This window comes from Callospermophilus lateralis, chromosome 6, assembly GCF_048772815.1.
Source record: "Callospermophilus lateralis isolate mCalLat2 chromosome 6, mCalLat2.hap1, whole genome shotgun sequence".
Classification (NCBI taxonomy): Eukaryota; Metazoa; Chordata; class Mammalia; order Rodentia; family Sciuridae; genus Callospermophilus; species Callospermophilus lateralis.
In genome coordinates, this window is record NC_135310.1 from 16,277,642 (window position 1) to 16,295,436 (window position 17,795).

Sequence of the window (17,795 nt, forward strand, 5' to 3'; positions counted from 1 at the left end):
TAATGTTAGGGAACAATCTGAATTTTCTAAAATTTGCCTTTGTTTATACAGTGTCATAATAACTATACTACATATGTGGTTTTTAACCATTTAACATGTATAAAACTGTGCCTGTATTTTTGCTAGATAACTACCTTTTTTTAAATAAGGTTTTTGAGTGCTTTGCTCAGTATTTCACTTTACTCTAAGTCTGATTTCCCCCAAGTGATTTTGCACAGTGAGTGATGTTAAGAAATACATATGTCATATTGCAGTGGAACTGACCGGAGGTACTTTGGAACTCACAGAGTTCCCTCTGCCATCTGTTCTTTCTAGAGTCTCAGCCATTTGATCCAGGAGTAAAAACACTCCCTTTGGGGATGTGACTCAGTGATTGGGAGTCTCAGAGTTCAATCCCTGGTACCCCCCAAAACAAAAACAACAAATATACTCCCTATCTATTATCTATTCTCAGCTCATGCACTATTGTGAACAGGGAAGAATGGACTACAAAGACTGACTCGTTCCTCTAATACCTGGACCTCCTTAGATTGATCTCAACTAACTCCCCAGCCTCAAGTTTCAAGAAATAAGTCAGGATTGTCAGGAACTCAAGAGAAAGCTTGATAATAGCTGGGATTTTGCATTTCTTGGGCAACACCAAGGAATGTCATTATATGCTAATTACCATATCAGTTAGTGATCACTATGCTAGTGCCCAAAAGTTCTTAACTTGAAAAATGTACCCCAGGGAAAGGCTAACAGTGTAAGCAGACTCTTCTATCAGCGGTGAATTTATTTTCTAAAAGATTACTTCTGAAAAGATGTAACTGGACTTCAATTTCTCATAGAGAAACATCTGTAACAATGTTGGTGGATTGAGGGAGCATAAGACCCAACATGGCGCCAAGATAACTCCCACAGTGTTTATCCTTTGACCCCACTTCTCACTTTGGCTTCTCAGGATGGCTACAGGAACTATTTTGTCAATGTAACCAAGAAACTTGCAGCTTGTAAGCACTGTTCCATTAAGCTTTTGATGGTTGGTGAGGTTTAATCCATTCCTTTCATTGATCCCCTTCCAGTTTCAAGGTTTCCAGAACATCACCAAGTTAAGCACATTCCGCCTGTGAACTAGGCTGCACCCAGCAGCCCTCCTCCTAGCCCAGGGACTCACTAGGGGGTTTAATTCCAAAAGGTGCTATTGGTAGGTCAAATGGATAAGAATAAGATGACAAAATGGGGGTGGCAATTAGAAATGAAGGGAGAAAGGGTAAGAAAATGGGCCTTGGAGACATATAAGAAGGGTGGGGAGTAGCAAGAACAGACACTAACCTAAATCTGCTCCAAGCCCTATGAAGAGCTCACCTAAAATATATTATGGGGTTATTAAGTAAAGGAGTAACTAGAACCTGAGCAGGTAAGCATCATCAAAATCTTTCTTATTTTCTTATTTATTATTCTGTTTTTGGTGATGGTGGTGGCAGATATAGTGGTATAGGTTTTAGAATGAGAATGTCTCAATTATACATAATGCACGGTGGCGTCTGCCAGTTGTTCACACATACACACACACACACAAAAAACCTTTCCTACCTTTTTGGGTCACAGAACTAGCCCCCTGCCAATCTCCCTTAGAGTTCAATGTCCATGTGACAAGATTCTCATCAGTGGTTTGAAGAAGGCACGTGTGTTACTGTGTCCATCAGAAACCTCCCCTGTGGGTCTCCATGTCGTTTTGCCCTTTGGAACAGGTCACAGGAACCTTGGAGGTTGCATATTGAAGACGGCAGAGTCACATCAGGTTGGGTGCCTGAACGACCACCACCACTTCCAGTGGACAGGAGGAGGAAAGGAACCTCCGTTGAGTAAGCCACGGGCCTTGGTGGAGGGGGGTCTATTAGTTCCTGTGGCATATCCTTTCCTTACTAATATGCTACGTGTTCCAAATCTTCAGTTGTTTTCAACCAGGGGCAATTTTCTCCCTGCTCAGGGGTTTTATTTTGCAATGTCCAGAGACATTTTTGGTTGTCACAAGTAGGGACAGTGGGAGTTGTATCAGCACTGAATGAACAGAGGCCAGGTTTGCTGCTAGATGTCCTACCATGCACATGGCTATTGTTCATGCTGAGAACTCTCTGGTAGAAAATGTCTATGCTGCTGCTGGTGCCTGAGGCAGAGAGCTTAAGAGAGAGGCTGAAAACACTTAACTCAGTTGGGGTCTAAGATTAGATTTGAGAGAACAGTGTAGACTAGCAATGAATGGAGTCAGCTTTGGAGAAACACCTGAGCTCTGGTCTGTCTCTAGCACTATGTACATGACCTTGAATGAGTTACTTTATCCTCTGTACATTCAATATTCTCCAGCTAAAGTAGGAACCATAATAGTACCCACATGATGGGGCTGAATGGATATCAATGCTCAATACTGTGCCTCATACATGGCAAGCACTCAAATATTAGTTGCTGCTGATGTTATTCTTTAATGTTTTTGTTGTTGTTGAAACAAAATTTAGAAGTGGTGTCCACATAGCATTTTTATAGCTATATTAGAATGGTTACAAAACTTAAGGTGTCAGGTGACACTCATTGCCTACCATGTTCCCTGGAGAATCTGACCAATGTAGACATTTAGAATGACTTTCCTAAGTTTGACTCAAGATCTGGCTCCAAAGTTTGGAGAAAACCAGTCATTGGTACCCATGAGCTCTGCCTACTGCCAACAGCTTCCTTAGCAACCCTGCAAACCTCGTTGGTTTTTCCAAATGCTGCTCACCTGGAACTGTTTCCATTGGTCATTAGCAATCAATCAGAAGATATTTACAAAATATCCCAAATGGGAAAACCCATTAGGCATGGAAAGAAATGGAAAGCCAACTCCCTGCTCAGTCTTCCAAATGAGATGGCAACAAGTAGAAGACAGGACACCCCGAATCACTCAGCTTTACCACCTTCTATGTCTGTGCTGCTGTTGTTGGGGTGATAAGAGAGAGAAGCCAGGTAGGGTGAAGAGGAAGGGTCATAAAAATAATAATGGTAACAACAATAATGAAAAGAGATAACAAAGTGAATAATCCAAGTGAGGTTCCATGCACAGTAATTAGAAGCATTCTTTAAAGAACAGCTTCTACATAAGCAGAACGCCAACAGGTCAGCCTCTAAGTCATTAGTGATCTTGAATGGTCTTAGGGAAGGGCTCATTCACCCATTATGCTAAAAGCTCTTGGAGGACAAAGTAAAGAGATACATTCACATAAAAGTACTCAAATGCCACGTAAAAGGAAAAAGCACGTTAAATTACGCCAAATACTACAGTGTACATTCCCTATTAAATCCACCCACGTTACAAGGCTTCATTAAAAACAATCCTTGCCAAGTCTTACACTCCAGCTTGGAACACTTTTTTCCCCCCTCAGTAATCAAAAAACTTTACTCTAAATGAACCTCGTAAAAAGTGCCAGCAGAATAAGAGCTATTTAAACTGGACGGAGGGTATCAAGCAGGACATCTGCAAAGAAAAGACAATAAAATCTGTAACAATTCCCTCTCTCAACAGCCTTCTCCTGAGCTCATAAGCTTTCTTCTTTGGTGGGGTTGCAGGGGAGTTGAGGCTGGTCTGGGGAATGCCACATCAATCATTCAGCAGAGGGCCCTCTCCACACCAGGCAATTCTATCTCCCACAGGCCCCTGGGAAGCCAGGCTTTATTAGAAACTGTCTCCAAACCTGAAAGTGTCATCTGCAAGGGAAGGGGACCTCAAGGCAAGAGCCAGCTTAGAGTCCCCTTTATCCCATTACAGAGGTCTCGCAAGGACCCCAGCTGAGAATCTGGGCAAAGAATGTGTTGGACCCACTGCAACAAGTCCCCAGCGTGGGTACAGGTTTCCTTCTTTCATTCTGCACACGTTTGGGTGAAGTTTTGCTGCCCCCCCCCCCCCAGCTAGGTATCCCTCCAAGTCATCCGATACCACCAGAGCTCAAAGCAACTTGCTCTCTAAATTGTTGCCACAGGCAGAATAGCTTTCCATGTATTTCAAGTCACTAAGTATGCAGAAAGTACCCCTCTCTCTTCTACCTGTCTGTCTACACAATAAGGAAGGAGCCACATAGACTCAGAAATACAAGAGCTGGGGGTAGAGGTTACTACCTGAATCCTTGTGTAGCTGCAGCTTTGGAGTACCACAAAAAGTCTTCCAGCAAAGACACACTTAAGCTCTGGCTGTTTAAATTTTGGACATGAAGGCTATAATATTCACTTCTTTGTTTTTAAATATACTTTATGGATGAAGATACTTGAAGAATTTTAGGTCTCTGGCGTATGACAGATAAAAGTCAAAATACATGCTATACTTCTTTTACTCACTTTTTTTTTCACAAACTACACATCTTTGACATCCCAAGGGATGACCTAATTTAGTATCTGAAAGTTCAAAGATGGCATTTGTAGTGGGGAATTTAGCTTCCAATTATACAGCATTATGCAACATTATGAACTATTTTAAAACTTTACTAAAAGGGTAAAACAGGCCATGAACTCTATCTGAGGCCCGATCTTATGAGGCTCTCAAAGGCTCTTTTACAGATCATTTAGAAAGATTAAAGAAACCCACTCTGCCCAGGAGAGCCCTTGCTCAGTCAATTGAAGGTCCCATTAAACATGAAAGAGACCCTTATTTTCTGCTCACCAACTATGGATTTCCATCTCTCCACAAACTGTATCACTGGTTTTTTTACTTTTAAGTTGCTTTCATATTTATCATCTCATTTTATCTGTGAATGTGCCAAGAGCCATATATAAAGATGGAAATAAGAGCCCCATTGTTGTTCTGGGCATGGGTGATAGTCAAGATCTTACCTCCCCCAAATGTCAAGTGTACAAAAACAAATAGCCAGGAAGTTGGGTAAAGGAGCAGAGAATGGAATAGAATAGCCATGCAGGTGGGACTGGGGTCCAGAGACAAGGGCCTGGGGAGGAATGCAAGAAATGAAGAATAAGGAGTGAGAACAACAACAGAGGGTGGGGCTGTGGCTCAATGGTAGAGCGCTTGCCTAGCTGGAGTGAATCGCTGGGTTTGATTCCCAGCACCACATTCAAAAAATAAATAAAATGAAGTTATTAAAAATCAACAACATCAACAACAACATATTTCTAGTTAACTTTTCAGAAAGCATTTAAGGGGCTCATTTCTGAATCCCCAACTGGCAAGGGAAAGAAAAGAATCTGTATGTTTTGGATTATTTTTAATATGTTATCTCTGTATATGGGAAAGAAGGCCTGTGACTTTCTTTGCATGTGTAACCAACATCCAGGAATCCTACTGCCCAACTAAGGTTAGAAGGACAACTTCTCAGAAATAAGCTACTCTGATATTTGGGACCATGTGGAACAAGTCAAGCCACTGACTTAGGTGAGTGTGTTTTGAATCAATTCATGTATCAATGATCTTTCACAAAAATGTTACTGTTCACAAATCCTGAAAATGAAATCAAATCCCAAGTCATGGAGATTATGCATCTATATGGCATATACATAAATAAAATGTACAGTCTTTGGGGAAAATTGATTAAATTTGAAATGAGTATTGATTGATATTAGTTAAATGATTTAGATTCAATAAAGCCGAGTATACAAACTCAGAAAATGTGTTATTGGATAAAGGAAGATAAATCACTGGTTATCTCCATAAATTCTTATACTAGTTTTTTTTTTTTTTTTTTTTTTTCCTGCCAGAAACAATTCTTGCTTAGGAAGAGCCAACTAAGGAAAATTTGTCTTTTAGGTATGGTAAGAACTTACCATAGCTGTTATTAACAGGTTGCTCTTTACAGAGAAAATATTCAAAATCCTCTCTTCAGCTTCTTGAGATACGCAGCCTATCATCACCTGGCTAGATTTGGAAGTTTTCTAGGTGGAATGGGCAAGTGACCCACAGCGCTCTGGCGACTTCCAGAACAAAGGGGAGCTTAGTTCTTCCAACCTGGGTGCCCCTATTCAGCAGGACTCATCTTCACCAACCACACTGCCCCTCCCAATACCCCTTCTGCCTCTCTGCCTCTGGATGTCCTACCTCTGAATTTCAGTGGGGTCATTAGAAATAATCCAATTTTTATTCAAGATAATAAAATCAGAGCTGCCCATTAAAACTTTTTTTTCCTAATTAAATTTCTGTTATGAACTGGCTTACCTGATTATTTTTGGCAAATATTTAATGTGAAACATAGTATAAATGTTGATTACTCTTAAGCAGCAGATTCATACAGGGCTGGTGTTGATTATATTCTATTTATTAATTGCCTACCATGTGCCAGGCACTGTTGTACATAATTTCACTATTATTTAACAGAATTCAAAGAACCCTGTGCAGGTACCATCTTACAGTTGAGGTGTGGCACAGATTTGGACTATGGCCCTTCGATTAAGTTGGGCTCTAGAGATTTGTACATATTTCTTCATTTCATTTACAGTGACTATCACTGCTTTTGAGCCCCCACAGCAGAATTGCGCACTGGTGACACTGGGATCTTAGGCTCAGAAGCCTAAACTTTTTACTATTTAGAGCTATATGAAAAGGTCCCCAAACCCATCTGCAAAATATGATTAATTCAAGGTTAGAGGAAAAAAGGCAAGGAAATTTGGACTGCTTCAACTACAACTTACACTAAAACTTTCTTAGGAAAAAAACTCTGTTTCTTTTCATTCAAATCTTATTCTTTATTTTTCCACCTAACATTAATCAACCAGTCTCAGGTAGAAGAGACTTCATGTAATACTAGTTGAGGAACTAAAGGCTTCTTTCTTAGAAGGTGAACTCTGACTAAGTGGGGAAATTTCTAAGAAAGTAAGAAAAAAAAAAAAAAAAAAAGCATAAACCAAAGAAAGCTTTAATAAGTTTCCTGAGAGGTTGTAAAACTTTTGGCTGATTCACAGATATTTCTTCTCAAGTACAAATGACATCATTGTCAATTTTTTAAAAAGTTGGCCAACTTGGTCCTACATTTGGTACCACATATTGTTTTGGTTGAGCATCAATTGACTTTTCTATTATTACTGGAAAGTTAGGTCATAACTATTTTAGGAGACAGTGTCTGTTCTATCATTTGTAGAAATTAACACATGATCATGCTTTAAATTATTTTATTTCATTTTTTTGAGGGGCTAATGCTATAAGAATGTATTTATTTAGTACAGAATGTGCTTATTTTCAAATAGTCCACTACATTCTGAAGCGCATTTTAAATTAGAAGTCTAAAATAGGCAATAGGTATTAATAAATGAAAGAATTTAATCTTAATAGGCAGCAAAGTGAGTATAGCTTTGTAATATATAAATTTGTTATTGAATAGAATATTCTTAATCATAAATTAAGAATGAGTTAACATGTGAGCTTCAGTGATCATTTTATTAATTTATTTAGGTTTTTGTACTGGGAATTGAACCCCTGGGGTTCAATTTACCACTGAGCTACATCCCCCCGCCCCGCCCCCCCCTTTTTTTAAATTTTAAAACAGGATCTTTCCAAGTTGCTGAGGCTGGCCTTGAACTTGTGATCCTACTGCCTCAGCCTCCCAAAGTGCTGGGATTACAGGCATGCACCACCATACCCAGCACCACTGGTCATTCATTATGCTCAAAAACCTGCTTATAAATCAAAGTCAATAAATGGATTTCCAGAGGATATGATCTGGCTCACAGAGCTGAGTTTGATTCACATGGAATAAATTATGCAAATAATTTATAAACAAAATAACTTATGCAAATTATGTTAAACTGTTGACTATAAAAGTGAACAGAAAGGAAACAGTCAAGACAAAACAGAGCCCATGGTTTTTCTTCTATCCTTCACTCCTTTCCCCCAAACACCAACCAGCATAGGCCCAACCTAGAACAGTGGCTCCAGGCTTAGCGTATTAGAGGCACCTGAGAATCTTCCACTCCTCGGGCTACACCCTTGACCAATGAAATCAGAAACTCCAAGGCAAGTGGAGAACTGTGATGAGGGTTAAGAACAGCTTACTCTAATGGGTTCAGCCAGATACACCTGACACCTATTTGCTGGGAGGCTTGAAGGTCCACCCCTCCTCTTGCCTGCTCCAAGCTGCAAGGCACTGTGGCCCTCTGATGTGGGATTTATGAACACAGCATACTGGTACATGCACAGTATCATCCTTACTCCTGACACACACTGACTCATTAGTGCAACTATGAAGAGGAGTTCACCCAGTGAGCCTAGCGCTAGCTACATAACCATCTATTTAAACTTGCATACCTCTGTGCATCTTAGGCGACAACACTCATATCCCCACATTGAAAAGCTTGGCTTTGCTCTTTATTTTGTAAGCCTATTTCTCCTGCTTGACAAACTTGGAAAAGCGAAGCTTGCCTTACCTCCACGATGCTTTTCAAATCTTGCACGTAAGTCCTTTCCGTCTCTAGAATCTCCTGCACAACCCTATCCACATAGAGGAGCTTGGGGCTGGTGGCTGTGTCTGCCGTCGTTTTGGATGCCCCATTTGTGTCCACTCTCCATGGGGTCCTGGGCTGCCTCTCGCTGCTCTCGTCCATGTTCTGCGGCCCAGCAGGGGTGTCCCTCTGCAGCTCGCTGCTGGAAAATGGCCGTGCTGGAACCAGCTCCAGCTTTATGGCCCCCGCTTCCTTATCCTGGTGAAACAAGCCCAAGTGGCTATTTGAAACCAAGGTCATTCTGCTGCCAAAGGAGCCATGGCTGTCGCGGGAAGAGGCTGAGGATGAGGTGGAGCCAAAGCTGATGGGTCTGTCGCTGTCAGAGAGCTCCATGGTCTTTGGTTCTGGGGATAGGGAACCGTCAGCTGTTGTTTCAGGATCGGGATCTTGTGTTACAGCTGATGCTGCTTCAAGACGCATCCGGTGCCCATCTACATGCGTAGCACAAAATAAATAAAAAAAGACAGGATAAGCAAGGTGAGAGGGTTGAAAGGAAGTCAGAACCTGGCCTGCAGATATACAGTCAATAACCAAATGGTGCCAAGTTAGTTATAGAAAGAGAGAGGGCCCGAGATGCAAATCGAGGGCTTCAGAAGCATTGCCTGGGAGCCTGATGGGAACGCAGACTCAGGCTCTGCCCTAGACCTCTGAATTGAATCTGCATTTCACAAGATCCCAGTGTGATGCATACACATGAAAGTCTAAGAAATACATCCAATGTCTCCAAGTGTGACCACCTGGAAGGGCTCATGTGTGCACATCAGTCTAGATTTACTCAATTAAAGGCTTAGAGATTGGGGCTGAGCAATCTATAACTTTAACAAGCACACAAGTGATTCTTATGTACTTAACAGGCATCCTCCGGTCAGGTGCACTGGCCCATGCCAGTAATCCTAACAGCTCAAGAGGCTGAGACCGGAGGATCAATTTATGATATGCCAGCCTCAGCAACTTGGCAAGGCCCTAAGCAACTTAGTGAGACCCTGTCTCAAAAGAAAAAATAAAATGAGCTGGGGATGAACCTCAGTGGTTCAATCCATGAATTCTCCATGATTCTTACAGAGTTTTGAGGATTATCACTGGAGATTTTTAAGTCTTTCACCACAATCTCAAAGAATATTAAGCAAGGTTCCTGGAAGTATTAGGATCTAAGTGACACCAACAACTGTACATTTCACTGTACACAACACTAAAGAAGCAATACATCGAAGATAATTTTCTAATACTAGGCATGAAAAACAAACAATTAAAGACCCCCATCCCATTAGTAAGTATACAAATAAACATAGAAGGAAATTATAAGAATGCTTAGGAGAAACAGGCTGTTTTCATTTATAAGAAAGCATATCTATCCACCAGGTCAGAAGGTCACTCAATACCCACAGCACTTAAAAATGACCCTGGGTCCCAAAGGCTCTCATGAAAATTAGACTTTCAGAAGCTGTTCTGATGGAATACTCAAAGTTTCAAACTTCTTCATTCCATAAAGCAGAATCAACATTTTTTACCCCTAAAATAATGAGATTCCAGGTATATAGAGATGATATGTCCCGTGATAAAGAATGTGACTGATGATGATATTTGCTCATTTTGGCAGGTTACCTTACTATCCGAATTCATGTTTATGTGTTTTTATTGGAAAGGAGTGAAATTTATGTTTGGAAGGTTATGACAATACATTAACAATAATATACATTAATGATCATTTTCAAGGGGAATGTAAGTTCGTTTTGATTCTATAATAGAGTTCAAATCACTGGCACCATTATTTTTAGAACATGAAGAGTTCACTGGGTACAGTGGCACATGCCTGTAATCCCAGTGAGTCTGAAGCGGAGCAGGAGGATTGCAAGTTCAAAGCCAGCCTCAGCCATTTAGTGAGGCCCTAAGCAACTTAGTGAGACCCTGTCTCAAAATAAAAAGGGCTGGGGATGTGGCTCTGGGTTAGGTAAGTACTTCTGGGTTCAATCCTGATACAAAGAAAAACAAACATAAAGACTCCATCAAAATCCTTCAACATACTGAGTTTTTCTAGATTAGATTCATGGCAAATATTAGTGCAAATGTATGAAGAAAATGTTAAAATTATGAATATAAAATAAAGGAACTCTGGGTTCACAAGATAGAATGGTAAGAAATTGTAGGAAATGAGCAATTTATCAGCATAACTGCTAACACATGGTATGAGTTTGCTGTGATTTTAAAAGCTTTTGCAATTTTTTTTGTTGTTGTTTGCTCTGTAACAACTTTATGGCCTATAAAACATGGATTGGCCAGTAGTTAAAATGCACTTGACCTAAAAAGCTTGATCCAACTTTAGTGTGGCAAAAGTCTGAGAAGCAGCCAGGCATTTGGGCAGGCTTGCAGCAGAGGACACTTGCCCATGTGCAGGACTAGTGTTAGGAAAGTCCTGAGCAGCTCAAAATAGGAACAGATGCAACGAGTTTCTTCCCTTGGGCCTCTACCATAACCATAACCATAACCCTGAGATTGAGTTCACCATAGGGAATGAGAAGAATGAAGGATTCTTTCAGGTCTCAAGGGTCAAATGAGGCTATGATTTAAGACCAAATGTAAGTTGAATGGGCTCAATATAAAAGGCAAGGACATCTGGAAAGTTCTAGATCAAACAACCTACCAGATCTGGATAGGCTGATCTCCAGGGCAAGTTCTAATTTCCTAACTGGGCAAGAATTAGTCTTCCTCTAGTCTAGGAAACTTTTTAACACAGTTACAAAACACTTGGCAGTGTACTTATTATCAGGACAACCAAAAATAAACCCAACAAAGAGTCTCATTTCTTTTATCTACTTACTCCAAGGTAGCCAATATGGGCTGTCCAGGGATTAAAGAGGAATAAAAATTGTTTTCAAAGGAGATCGTGTTGGCCTGCTACTGATGGTGTTGCTTTAAAAATGACTTTTGAAGGTGAGAAAAAGTCGGATGTGAAACTTAGGGCAACAGGGGATGCCTTTGTGGATAAATCAAACAGCAACATGAATTGGGTACTGTTCCAGGAAAGCCTTCATATGCTCCAAAACCAGGCCATGTACTTGAGATCACTGGAAGCCATCTATTATTCAGGTTGCCAATTAGGCACTTTATAAAATCAAATACTGCAGATATTTGGTATGTGTAGCATTAGCCAAATTTACTGCCCCAAACTAAACACTTTCCAAAATTGCCAATGACAGAAGTGGGACATTTAAAGTCGGGTCGAATAATATCATGTAATACGAGACTGCATTTGCTAATGGATAACATTTTTTATGTTGACTCATTGCTTAGAAGATAATTATAGTTTTCTCATAGAAGGAAATGTACCTCATAAAAACCGTCTAGTCTTGTTCTTACCTCCCTCAAAATAATTTAAGATTTCCACCCTGTCTGGACTATTCTTTCTAATACAATTTGCCAATTATTAATATTTATCTTTAGAGGTGTGCTGCTAAGTGCAGTGGGCACTGGCTACCCGTGGCTATTGAGCACTTAAAATGTGGCCAGTCCAAACTGAGATGTGCCCTAAGTGTAAAATATACCTTGGACTTCAAGGACATAATATGGAACAAAAATTACAAAACACAACATCAATCATTTTTATATAATTACATGTTGAAATAATATTTTGGAACTGTGAATGAAATAAAATCTTATTAAATTTATTTTCACATCTCATTTTACTTTTTTAAAAAATGTGACTACTTGAGAATAAAATATGTGGCTCACAGATAGTTTAGTTGGACCATGTGATGCAGGTTATTACATTATTATGTAAGATTTAAGTTGACCATATCAATCTCTGTTCACTCTTATTAACAATCCACTATTATTATTGCGAATAGAGAGAAAAATTCAGCTTGGTTTGTCTTTTTTTTTTTTTGCAAACTCCATCTATTAATGCAAACTATTGTTACAAATTAGGAGAACTAAAAACCTCATCTGGGGTCCATCTGGGAGATGGCTGTTGTGTCATAGATACTGGTGTTACTGATTTTCTATGATAAACTGAAACACCAGAGAGAAAAGTAGAGAGCAAGAAAGCCTTTTCTTCTGCCTGGAGTGAAAAATTAACACTTGTATAATTTGCTTGTTCTTAAAAATTCTCATCTTCCTAAATCCCAAGCAAAGGGCTAATAATAGAATAATTTCTGAGAACTTCTTGCCAAACATTGCCAATCGTACTTCTCAGGTAGACCTTTTGACCAGGAAAACCCCCAAATAAGCTGGCTTGACCCACTTGAGGGTCACGGTCAATCTGATCCTTGGCAAACCTGGAGGTACAGGGGACATGGTGGCTTACCGATTCTTATAAGTGCCAATTAGCTAAGTCACTGACATTCCCTTTTTTGTGCCATTTTTTAGTAAAAAGAAAAAAAAAGTGGCTAAACAGCTCCCTATAGGTATCATATTTTAACTTCACGACACGTTTCTAATATTTTCTAGGCAAAGTAACTTTAATTCCTTGGCTTTTCTTTGCGTGCCCTTCCAACTTCCATCATTTTAATTGCTCTCCTCTGGAATGTTAGTGCCAGAATCAAGCCATGCTTCCTGGCTGTCACTTGCTTCTAGGGCTGATTTAGGTTTGACATGTAACTTCCCATGGCCTTCGGTGACTGCATTCATGCATGAAAGGGGGACTCAGTGGGCTCCATAGCCTGTGAGTCCATGTCACAACTCCCAAGGAGTGACCTACAAGAAAAAACAGAAACTCTTCTCACTGCGGGGGTGGAGGAGGGATCAGGATTTCCAAATCCTGCTCATTGCTATTCCAGACATCAAATACCTAGTCTGAGTTCCTTGGCAGAACAACCCGGGAAATCTAGAGAATGTACTGTCCTCAATACTAGTGAATAACTAAAATTATGTCCTTCCTTATTACATGGCCTGCGCGCTAGCCAAAGAGGGAAAGCTACAGAAAGACTATGGGATAAATGAGAAGCTATTCAATCAGCTACAAAGGTCATTTAATATAGAGCTAGCCTCTGGCAGAGCCTCAATGTTTTAAACAACCAAATTCACAATTAAAAAAAAAAATGAAGAGTCAACGTTAAGAAATACACGTTCATATGTTTCAAAGACAACATCAAGTATTTGAGGAGAGTCTCTCTCCCCCCAGAGTTGTATCTACTAACTCATTACTTAAAAGCCTCAGATAATATGGAGTTATGATTTGACTGTAAGGGGTTCCCCTAAAGCTCCTATTAATGCAGGAATATTCAGAGGAAAAGGATTAGATTATGAGAACTCTAGCCTAATCAGTTCATCCTAGTGTGAAAGGACTGATTGGTTGGTAGGTCACTGGGGTGTGCCCTGGAAATGTGCATCTTCCCTGTGGCTCCGTACCCTTCCCTCTCTCTGCTTCTTCCTGACTCTTACAGGAACTGAGCAGCTTTCCACTGCTAGGTCCTTACTCCATGATGTGCTGCCTCATCTGGGGTCCAAAGCAATGGAGTTGACCATCTATGGACTGAGACCTCTGAAATGGCAGTGAACCCCAAATAAACTTTCCCTCCTCTAAGTTGTTCTCATTAGATATTTTGGTCATAGAGACATAAAAGCTGTCAAAAACACATGGGGTTTTTTTACAAGTTAGATTTTTTGTTGTTGTTTTGTTTTGAGACAGGGTCTTGCTAAGTTGCCCAGGCTGGCGTTGAACTCATGATCCTCCTGCCTCAGCCTCCTGGGTAGCTGGGATTATAGGTGTGCACCATCATGTTCTGCTTGACTTCTTGGATTTTCAACTAAACTTGATATTTCTTTTGAAAAGGTAGGACCAGGACTAGAACTCTCCATGTTCTTTAATGTGCAGTGTGTTCAATTCAGGGAACATGATTATCATACTTATTCTGTTGCTGTTTGGTGATGAAGTGAAAAACTCTTGTTACAATGTTATTTCTTAGTTTTGACCAAGGTACTATGGTTAGATAAGATAGTAACATTAGGGGAAACTGGATAAAGGGCTCATGGGAACTCTGTACTATCTTTCGGTCTTTTCTGTAATTTTTTTTTCCAAAATAAATAGTTCAAAAAGTATTTTAGCACAATTGACATACAAAAAGTAGTACGTAGCTGATGAACACAACTCGATGAGTTTGGAGATAAGTACATGCCCAGGAAACCACCATCACTATCTATGCCATGAACACATATCCATCATCTCCAGAAGCTTCCTCCTGTCTTTGTTGTTGTTATTTTGTAATAAAAACACAGCATAAAACCTACCCTCTGAGCAACGTTTGAACTATACAATACAGCATTGTTAGGAAGAGCACTGTGCTCTTATACTGCATGGTTGAAGTCTGTTTCTTTCCACTAATACCACCCTGTGTCTTCCTCTCTCCAGCCCTTGGCAACCACCTTTCTGGTAGATTCCTTATACAGTGGTATCATGTGGCATATAAATGACCATATGAAAAGGAGCTGAACTTTACCAACAACAAACTTGTTACCAGTGAAAAGTTAGTAAAGCAAATAGGTATAGAAGAGGATCAAGAACTGGAGAAGATATTTTGCAAAAATGCTTTGTTTAAATAAGAGGCAAGGGATTGAAAGAAGAGCAAAGATTCTTTTAAGCTATGAAGTCTAATACTGAATATAAAGGACCCATGTTTAAACTTAAATCACCCAGAACTTGAGGCCTCTGAAAGGTGATCATGTCACGAGGGCTCTACCCTCCAGAATGGGGTTAGTGCTCCTAAAAAGGAGGCCAAGGAGCCTATCACCCCCTTCTGCCATGTGAGGACACACAGAAGCTGCCATCAAGGAGGAACAGGCCTGCATGAAACACCTCCCTTGCAGGAGCCTTCATCTTGGACTTCCCGGCCTCTGGAACTGTAAGCAGTACATTTCTGCTGTTTGTAAGTTATCCAGTTTAAGGAATTTTGTTATAGTAGCCCAAAGGGACTAAGATGCCAGTCGATGGAAGGGGATAACCCCAGTCTCCATATTAACAAAGTAGCCTTACCCAACGGCTATCTCACAGGGTAGGGATGAAGTAAGTGGTTGGTGCAGCTAATGTTTTAGATAAATTGCCTTAGCCAAGCAGTGACTCCAGTCAGTCTGCTTAAAAGGAAACTTCAAGCCTTTTATGCAAATGTAGTTTAAAAAGCTTTAAGCCTTTTATGCAAATGTAGTTGCTTTTACTTTTAGTGTATGCTTTTGTGTGGTGGCTTAGCACCAGAGATGAAGGGGACCCTGGGGGGTGTTCTAAACTGTTGTGTTACACTTACAGAGGAAACTGTTAGTTGTCCAAAAATCCACGCTCTCTTTTTCCTTAGTGAACCCAGAGTTTCAGCTGAGCACATTTCCCAGCCTCTTTTGCCATTAGATAAGGCCACGTGGTGAGCTCTCACCAATGGAAATGCTTCACGCCCATCGAAGATCCATTTCTCAAGGCATTTGACATCTTTCTTGCACATTCTTTCCCCGTAACACTGCAATCCAGATGTGGCAGGGATCCTGCCTCCACTCTGAGGAGGTCACCAATGCTCAGAGCTTGGCAGACTAGGACGCAAGAAGGAGCCCTCTAGTTACTGGGGCTGGATGTCCCCTGAGCCACCACATGAATAGTCTGGTTTTCTGAAGCTGCCAAGGAGAAGCAAACAAGTGGTGAGACACACTGATGTGCAGTAGGACGCTCGATGGACACCAGTTTTTCTGGCCATGCTGTTCAATGTTTCTAGCCCAGGAACCAGACATGTGAGTGAGCAGTTTCCGAATGGCCCAGCCTGGCCAGCATGGACTGCCACCTGTGCTACATCCTCTGGGGCAGCATCTCCTGGATTCCTGACTCACAGATTTCTAATGATTGTCACCGCTGCCAGCCACCGAGATTTGGGGCGATTTATTATACAATAAGAGATAACCCAAGTCTCCATATAACAAAGTAGCCTTCCCTTAATACAATGGCTATAACTCTACGTTAAAATCGTCCTTACTCTCCCCCCACCAAACAACTTCAAAGTTCTTTCATGTGTTTCATTACTTTTTAAAAATTTTTGTAGATGGAAAAAACAAACAAATGAATGACGACAACAACAACAACAACAACCAAAAAAAAAGCAACCCAGAGAGGTTAGGTACAGAGTGCTCAGTTTAAGTGTGCATCAGAGACTACGGTTTCTGATATCTAGTCCACTGTTTTTTGTACATGCATCTAGATTTATAAGATAATTGAGCAGAAAAAGAACTTAAGGAATCAGGAATTGAAAAATTCAGCATAAGCGAATAGGTACCCCTGTGTCCAAAGGGCCTACACTGTGTGTGTATCTAGGGCCTACACCGTGTGTGTGTGTGTGTGTGTGTGTGTGTGTATCTAACTGTGTGTACAGAGAGGACAGATCAGAAGTTAAATGATGACATTATACTCTCTTCTGGTCAGAGGATGAACATATCTGTCCTGGCTCTGCCTCATCCATGTGGAGTCTGAACTTCAGCTTCCTGCCTATAAGGGAGACAGCTGGACTATATGGCTTCCCCAGGTCCCATCCAACCTTCAGGAAGTGACTCCAACCTTGAAACAATCCACCCATCTCTGGCTGGTTTACCGCACTGCCCATTCCTGGCTGGGCTCCTGGCACAAGCAGGAACCCCACAGTAGCGATTCTCTTCAACATCCTGCTAATGCCAGCTTTTGGATGATGAAATATGCCACTGACTTTGCCAAAAGCTAGAAAAACCTTTATTTTTAATTTAGACTAAAAAAGATTCTGTGTTCCAGCTTCACTTTGAATAGTACCTTCCTGCTAGATGAAAACATCAGTCTCAAAGTAGCAACTAAACAATGACAGCCACATACACAAGCTCCATCTATATTGAACACACTCTGTTCCCAAAACATCTCCGCGCATTGGGAGGGAGGCATTAAGCAAAATAACATTTTCTTAAAGAAAAAGGAGGAGGAGGAAGAGAATTCCAAGTGACTAACAATAACACGCTGAGAAAATAAATCTGTCCACAAAGTCCATTAAACATTTTTTTTTTTTTTTTAAGGAAAAGGAGGAAGAGAAATTGAAGTGTCTAACAATAGAGATCAGAATAAATAAATCCTTCTGGAAGGTACAATGTAAAAAGATTACATTTCATGTTCTTTTAAATCCTTAAAGGTGTAAGAAACCGTTGGAATATTCAATTAAGTAAACTGGGTGGTTTAATAAACAGATGTAGGATATGCTTCTAATTTTGAATTTAAGACACTACTACTTAATCATCCACTTTAGAATAAGACTGAGGGATGCATAATACAAAATTAACATTTGTTTTACCAAGTAGAAATGGTAATTTTCTTCCTTTGCGGTATCTGCAAACATGTCTTTTCTTCAGTAAGCATGTTGTTTCTTAATCAGCAAAATTACTTC

The 17,795-nt window shown here is 40.4% G+C and overlaps 1 protein-coding gene across 2 annotated transcripts in view; it reads right to left on the minus strand.

The window, feature by feature from the left end:
* The window catches only part of Plekhg1 (pleckstrin homology and RhoGEF domain containing G1), a 211,690-nt gene that overhangs the window by 75,522 nt on the left and 118,373 nt on the right, over nt 1–17,795 (minus strand). For both annotated transcript variants that reach the window (XM_076858132.2, XM_076858133.2), the window contains exon 3: nt 8,365–8,870. In XM_076858132.2, the coding sequence (XP_076714247.2) occupies nt 8,365–8,859 (495 nt within the window). In that variant the 5' untranslated portion in view covers nt 8,860–8,870. The remainder of the gene's footprint in view (nt 1–8,364; nt 8,871–17,795) is intronic.